The sequence below is a fragment of the Silene latifolia genome, chromosome 8 (assembly GCF_048544455.1).
Source record: "Silene latifolia isolate original U9 population chromosome 8, ASM4854445v1, whole genome shotgun sequence".
Classification (NCBI taxonomy): Eukaryota; Viridiplantae; Streptophyta; class Magnoliopsida; order Caryophyllales; family Caryophyllaceae; genus Silene; species Silene latifolia.
Genome location: NC_133533.1, coordinates 12,355,070 through 12,362,970, shown reverse-complemented (window position 1 = coordinate 12,362,970; position 7,901 = coordinate 12,355,070). Strand labels below are relative to the sequence as shown.

At 35.0% G+C, this 7,901-nt stretch overlaps 2 protein-coding genes across 2 annotated transcripts; one reads left to right on the top strand and one right to left on the bottom strand.

Annotated features, from left to right (window-relative positions):
* On the bottom strand, nt 1–1,549 carry LOC141594701 (putative F-box/LRR-repeat protein At5g41630). The gene is made up of 3 exons (XM_074414701.1): nt 611–1,549; nt 452–526; nt 1–270 (listed from the first exon to the last, which is right to left on the bottom strand). The coding sequence occupies exons 1-3, from the start codon at nt 1,547–1,549 to the stop codon at nt 1–3; spliced, it is 1,284 nt and encodes a 427-aa protein (XP_074270802.1).
* A 3,436-nt stretch (nt 1,550–4,985) lies between these two features.
* LOC141594127 (putative cinnamyl alcohol dehydrogenase 1) lies at nt 4,986–7,348 on the top strand. The gene is made up of 5 exons (XM_074414318.1): nt 4,986–5,281; nt 5,476–5,589; nt 5,678–5,908; nt 6,379–6,664; nt 6,776–7,348. Exons 1-5 carry the CDS (start codon nt 5,193–5,195, stop codon nt 7,121–7,123), a joined length of 1,068 nt encoding a protein of 355 aa, XP_074270419.1. The 5' UTR covers nt 4,986–5,192; the 3' UTR covers nt 7,124–7,348.
* Nucleotides 7,349–7,901: the final 553 nt, after the last annotated feature.

Sequence of the window (7,901 nt, the reverse complement as noted above, 5' to 3'; positions counted from 1 at the left end):
TTAAGCAAATATTACCCTGACAGTTGGCGAGGCCCTCGGGAAGCTCGAGACATGCTTAACAAACTCAAGCTCATCAGCTTCCTTTAATCGAGATATGGGAGCAATTACCAATTTGTCCAAGCCAGCTGCGATTTTGAGTAAGAATTGAATTAGCTCAAGCTGATTCCTCCAAGTTCTCCCATAGCCGTGCAGGGTGATGGTCTTAAGTTCTGGCGTCGCACAAGGTGTCAGAAGTTCGAGACGAGTCAAATTGGTCCAGTCTACTAAATCCTAATTTTATACAGCAGAAAAGAGCAACCTTAATTTAAGTACGCAAATAGCAAAAGAATAAGTTTATATAAACTCGCATATTCTTAAACACACTTGCCTCTGTGGTGTATATAATGAGTTCTTCCCAGTATTTTAAACTTCTCATCAAATGATAAATGCCTAAGAGGCTGTTTTCACATACGATGCGCAATTCCAGAACTACCCGCTTCCATCTACTTTGTAAATGCTGCATACTTTGTATTATACGGAGGAATTCCTGAAATGGAAGGAAATCGACTTTAGTAATCTTAATAGTTTATCAATCAACGCGAATAATGCTGTGTAATTCCGGAGAAAATACCTCAGAAGCATTACATGACAGTCGAAAAACTTCAACGCCTTCAAACTTTTCCAACAGAGTTTGATTTAATGCAAATACTTCATCTGCTTTCATAAAACAGCTTGGATATTCGATGTAGATATCACGAACAGATGAAACATCAATTATGTCCATTCGCCAAACATCAAATTCCAAATACAAACTTTTAAGGTTTGGAAAATTAAGCGACAACGGATTGCTCCATCCATATGGACTTGTTTGTACAAGAGATAATTTATCAATGTTTGGTGCACTAAAACTTAGCTTCTCCATCCGCAATGGATTTATAATAAAAAGTTCTTTTAAGGAAGGACAACCGGATATAAACCTTTGGAAATATTCATCCGTCATATTAATACAGTCAAGTGACAGCTTCTTTAGAGATTCCAACTTAACTTGAAATTCTCCGTCGAATTGGCAAGAATCGAGATGAAGTGTAACAAGGGAGTGACTCGTGAAGATATTAGGCAAGATCGAAGTGGATCCATTAACAAACTCGGAGCTATCAGATAATCTGATTTCCTTGGCTTGTCTATCCAACGCAAACCTCGTCCATTCTTTTAATTCATCACCCGCGTTGTCTCTATCTTTCACAGAGTTGATCTCTATATGAAGACGAAAACTATCAATGGAGAGATTGTTGTGAAGCAATAATACATTGTGAATGAAACGACGGAACCATCTACATTGAATCTTTTTTGTTTTCTTCTTACGAAAGTTCTTAAGATATTCACTCATGTCAATCTTCAGTGCATGAATCAAAGTCCAACGGTTTCCAAAACGACGAAGTAAAACAGTTCTAACAGCATCGACGATAGGCATACATGAGAGAATGTTGACAATTACATCATCTGGCAATTCACTCAACCTATCTCGGTCATCCTTCGACGAACATATACGCTTTTGGGGCCTTAATTTCATGTTTCTCAAGTGTGATCACCTAATAACAATTTCAAATTAAAAAGCTTGTTACAGTTATTAGAGGACTAGTCAGGTTCCAATCATTTGTTTATCTTTAATTAAATATTTTTTTGTAAATAAAAGAATTAAACAATGATTGAGACGGAGCGAGTCTGTAACCAATAAATTGTTGGAGAAACAAAATGAAAAACTTATCAATTAAATAAAACGAATTCATCGAATTTCAAATCGAGGATGAGAAATAAAGGCGCAATTAACCTGATGAAGATTAGGGTTTTATTATGGATAGAGTAGAGAAGGAAAACCGGGGTATCTAGTGGAGTCTAATGGTTAAAACTGAGATAAAATTTCAAGGAGACCCAGGTTCAACCTCCCAAGAGCAATCTTATGGAGTATTTATGGTCTGAGTCAATGCCTTCTAAATTTGGAGCATAACACCCTCTGGTGGCTTACCTTTTTATACACCCGGTACTCCGATAGCGACTGCAGGTTCGCTTATTAACAAAGAAAAAAATTTGAAAGATATTGTTAGAGCCAGACACGTTAACTAGGTTGGGCAACCAGGCATGCCTGGTCCGGATGCACAGATCGAGTTAGAGTATGGCTGGGTAAAAGTTATGCCAGTCATGGGTATAGGTGGCAATCGGTTCAATCTGACACAAGTCATATCGAATTTGGGTCATATACCAGGTTATTAGCGTAATCTTTTAGGTCAAGTTGGGTTTGCATTGGGCCTTTATCGTTTCAATAGATGTTTCGGGTCGATTCGGGTCATTATCGAGCATATTTACGTTTATCACATTATATCCAATTTATTCTATATAAGTTTAATTAGGGGTCGTGCTTTTTCACATACGCATTTTACTCTTTCACATACGCTTTTTACGATTTTTCCCTTATTATTTTTTTCTCTCACTTAATTGATTTTTCCATCTTTGGCAACCCACTCTAGTACATCCGGCAAACCACCGTCTGACAGCCACCATCACCTTCTCGGACATCCAGACGATACTCTTGAGAACGGTTAACAACTTAAGCAAGTTGTGAAAGAGTATTCATTCCCATTCCTCTTGATCAATTTCGAACTGGGATTTGAAACTGACCTAATTAACTGGTTGTTTGATATATATGATTATATGAACAAGCTTATCGGCGAATTTAATTATGGTTGAAAAATCGTAGACCAGGCAAGGATTCAAGATTGTTGTACGAAATATCAAGGTATGCAAGTTTAACATTGAGTTGAAAGTGACGTATAACATTTGGGGATATAAAAATTTACCCTAGTACGAGTAATTGATTGCAATTAATAATAATTCAACCTATTAATTTTAATATTTTACTAATTGATAAACCCAATAATTTTAACAAAACATGTTAATAATTGATAAATCAATTAAATTACTTTACTAATTGGAGGAAAATAATGGAGTTTTTAGAGCAAGTTGATTCGATTTAGGGTAAAAGGTACATGTAAAAGTTAATTTGATTAGGGTTACCAAAAAGGGTATGATATGGGAAGTTAATGAAAAATTGTATGTGAAAGAGTAAAATCCGTATGTGAAAATTATTTGGTTTAATACTTTATTATTAAGTCAAGGAGGATCCCTTTCCGATAGCTAAGTAGATTTGAACCGAAATTGGTCGTTAAACAAAGGGGAAAGGGTAGCTCAGTCCAAAAGATAGCACCATTATTACTTGAGACAATTCTCACACCTAAATTAAATAGAGGTGAATATTTAGAATGGTTGTAAAACATTACAAGTTAAGAGGGTCTTAAGTAAGATATATACTCCCTCCATTCAACTTCACTTTACAACTATACTTTTTGCGCGGGTATTAAGAAACGGATTAAAAAAACTATTAAAAGTACATAGGGAAAGGGAATGGTGGGGTTAAAGATATTAAAAAAATATAAAGGTGAGTTTTATGGTGGATTTGTGTGGGGTATGAATGACATTTTTTGTAAATATATATTTTCAATAAGGATAGAAAGGTCTTTTACATGTCCAAATAAGGAAACCTGTAAAGTGGAGTTGAATGGACGGAAATAGAATACTTGTAAAGTGGAGTTGAATGGAGGGAGTAGCCAACTAGCCACCCCGGCCCTCTTTAAAACGGTTATAACAATCACAAGCATCAGTTCCACTACTACAATCCTGGTAGATAGGCATGTGTGTTTTCCTATAATAAAATTTGAAACTATAATACTCATCTAAAGTTATCCATGTTTTATCCTGGATTAGTTACATCGTTTTATCATTCGTCGAATAGTTGCTATACTACGACAGTACGAAGTAGTAAGGGAGATGGAAACCCAAACATGCAGCCACGTCATTTAACTAACGGAGTTATTTCACGGAAAATATGAGGGTTATGTTACTACTTAATAAGAAAGATTGGGGTATCATAGAGGTTTCTAAAAATAGAGGGTACTAATGTACTACGTAGAAAACCTAAAAATACGGGGTATTATTATGTAAAAAATCCTAAAAATAGAAAACAATCTTTAGGCTTTCTTTTCTATAAAACTAGTTGTAAAAGTAGCTGAAACTTGAAAAGGTAACGGACAAGATAACTGAAGATTAGGAGCTGATAAGGTAACTGAAAATATAAAAAAATATTTGTCAAACTAGCTGAAAAAATATCTGATTTTTGGTAAAATGACGTAAAAGAAAATGATAATTATTTAATAATTAGTATTATAGATTGATGGGGTAAAATGGAAAATACTCCTCTATCCCGGTCATTTGTTGTCCTTTTCTATTTTGGGTGTCTCACTCATTTGTGTCCTTTCTATTTTAAGAATGAACTTGATAAGTAATTTGATCATTCACATTCAATTTGTTCCACTTGTTATTTAGTTATTGACCATCTCCTCTTTCCTTGGTCTTTGTGCTAAAACCAAAGGACAACAATTGACCGGAACGGAGGGAGTAATTTATTTGAGGTACCTGAAATCTCAAATTTTATTATAGTTAGCATTTCGTTTCAGGTACACTAGTAAAAAAATCAGCTAACTAAATTTTTGGTCAAATAAGTTATCTGAAGTGTATGTCAAACAGAGCTTTAACCACTTTTTAAACAACCTATCCAAAAATGCGCCGATAATTGGATCTAGCAAATAGGTCAAGCATATTGGACTTGAGTCGGGTCATTTCGAACACAGGTCTGGGTAGGTTTGGGTTAATTCTAGTATCAGGTCCTGTGTTTGGATGCAAAGTCAGTTTTGTCAGCTAACTGACACGACCCGGGTCCAACATGGTAACCCAATTGCGACCAGATGTCAGCACTTACCTCCGCATTCCGCAATGTTGAATATTTGACCATCCTACTAAGCAACCCAGTCACTCTTTGGATCACTCTCTTCACAATCAACTATAAATATACCACCCAAAATAATACACAATCCACTACAAAATTTAAATAATTTCCTTAAGGTTTGCTTGTAATTCTTTTGATTGCAAAATCTTATTAATTTTATACCGAAAATGTGTTAATTCTTTTGATTGGCTAGTTTTTAATCTCAGTAATTCTACTGTTTACAGTAGAATAAATAGAACAGTAAAATTTAATTTGATTGAATGATTTCAATGGAATTACCTGATATAGGTACTGACACTGAACAGAATAGCAGTTGAGCATGAGTTCTGAAACTTTACCTGCAAATTGTCGCGGATGGGCAGCCAAAGATCCATCTGGAGTTCTTTCACCTATCGAGTTTAATCGAAGGTATACTGAAATAATTGTGCATTCCTTAGTGTTCTGGGGTATCAGAGCCAGTGTGACCAAAGGTCACAGGTTCGAATCCTGGCAATCTCAAAACCTCTCAAAAACTCTCGAAGTGGAATTCCAGCACACTTAAGGTTTTGGTTGAGATGGTTCATCTATCAGTTGCGTTAAACTTAATCGCTATTTGAATCCAGGATTGTTGCAAATGATGATGTTTCCATTAAGATCACGCACTGTGGAGTATGCTATTCTGATGCAGTCTGGACAAGGAACTGGCATAAAGACTCCATGTATCCTGTTGTCCCAGGGTATGTATTCGAATTTGCTTTTTTTTTTTTTTTTTTTGTCGTCCGTTTTCTTAATTACTTATTTCTGTATATATTGGTTGGTGTGAAGTCATGAGATTATAGGAACAGTAAAAGAGGTGGGGCCAAATGTAAATCGGTTCAAAGTCGGGGATCATGTTGGAGTTGGAACTTATGTGAATTCATGCAGAGATTGTGAATATTGCAATGATGGGATGGAGATCAGTTGTGTGAAAGGGTCAGTTTATACATTCAATAGATTGGACACCGATGGTACAATCACAAAAGGAGGTTACTCTTCCTCCATCGTTGTTCATCAAAGGTCAGTATTTTTTTCCGGGTTTTTTTTTATAACTCATACCTTGAATAACCCACTATTTCAAATCTTATATCTAGCATAACTTTGTTTCAAATCTTATACTTAAAATAATATTGTTTCTGAACTTATATTAAATCTTTAAAAAAAAGTCGTAAATTGACGATTTTGCCCTTACTAATTTGATGGTTTTAGTGTTGGTAATCATGGATGCGTGAGTCAATAGGTGGGGAAAGGATGATGATTTTTAAATAGTAAGGGCAAGATCGTTAATTCAAGGCTTTTTTCGAGATTTGGTATCAAGTTTGAAAGAAAATGTTATTTTAGGTATGAGATTTTAAGGAAAGTTATCTCAGTATAAGATTTGAAAAAGGGAGTTATTCAAGAGTTATAAAAAAAACCTTTTTTTTTTAAATAGGATCAATTTATACATTCAATAGAGTTGAATGTTTAATTCTTGGGAATTGAATTCTCAGGTATTGTTACAAGATTCCTGACAACCTTCCCTCACATTTAGCGGCACCCTTATTATGTGCGGGAATTACTGTTTATGCGCCCATGATGCGCCATAACATGAACCAGCCTGGTAAAAGTCTTGGGGTGATTGGCCTTGGTGGCCTTGGCCATATGGCTGTATTGTTCGGTAAAGCCTTTGGGCTAAAAGTCACGGTCTTTAGCACAAGCATGTCGAAGAAAGACGATGCCTTGAGTATACTAGGTGCTGATAATTTTGTTGTTTCATCTGATGAGCATCAAATGAAGGTAAATAGTTATTTCCTTGTCCATTAATTTTACAATAGCTTACTCCGAATTGTCTGTTGCTACAGTTCCGAGTTCTGACAGTTGTTGGTAATGATTGAATGGTTGTTGCAGGGTTTAGCGAATTCACTGGACTTCATAGTGGACACTGCATCAGGAGATCACCCAGTTGAGCCATACATGTGGCTTTTGAAGACGTTTGGTGCTTATGCTCTGGTCGGCTTCCCTTCAGAAATAAAATTCAGTCCTGCCAGCCTTTCAATAGGCATGAAAACGTTCTCCGGCAGCATAGTTGGTGGTACCAAAACTACTCAAGAAATGTTGGAATTTTGCGCTGCTAATAAAATTTATCCCAAGGTCGAAGTTATTCCTATTCAGTATGCAAATGAAGCAATAGAACGGCTCTTAAAGAAGGATGTCAAATACCGGTTTGTCATCGACATTGAGAACTCTCTTAATTGATAATCCTCATTGGAAACTTATTAATGTACATCATACTTACATTATGTGTTCATTTTTGTGTTTGTAATGGTGTTTTATAGTCGGCCTGAGTATAGACCGTCTATTATTGTTTTCTGCTTGAAATTGCAAGAACATTTCTTCCGAAAGATTTCATTTCGTGCTCAATAATGATTCGACCAACAATGCGATAATAATAATAATATGGTGTTATATCACTTTGTTTTACTGCTTTTCTCTCTACAAATCCCAACTGTATATTCCTTTTTTACCTCCATGCTCATACAAGTCGCAAACTCGCAATATGCATTAGTCGTAATAAATGCGTTTGGTTAAAACAAAGATTGTTGATATCAAAATATAAGGTCATAAACTAAGAGAAAAAGATTGTACATCAGACATATTACCTCACATTTAATGCGTTTTTGAGTTTTTGTGTATTGTTCTTGAGTTCTATAGAGTTTATAAATTACATTCTAGTTTTATGAAGTCAAAAATCAAATTTTTCTGAGTTTATAAGTAACTAGTTTGAATGCTCGTGCGTTGCAACAGGGTAATTAACTTATTTATAATGCAAAAAAAAAAACTTTATAAGGGTTTAATATCTACATTCTATGTCTTATGACTTGTTTACATATTATTAAAATATCTCTTTCAAAAAAAATAAAAGATTAATATATACGTGGTTTACTCTTATTTATAATCATATAATCACCCCATCTTATACTAATCTTTCGATGTGGGACAATTATGCTATTTATAAGTAATATATTCACAAAAC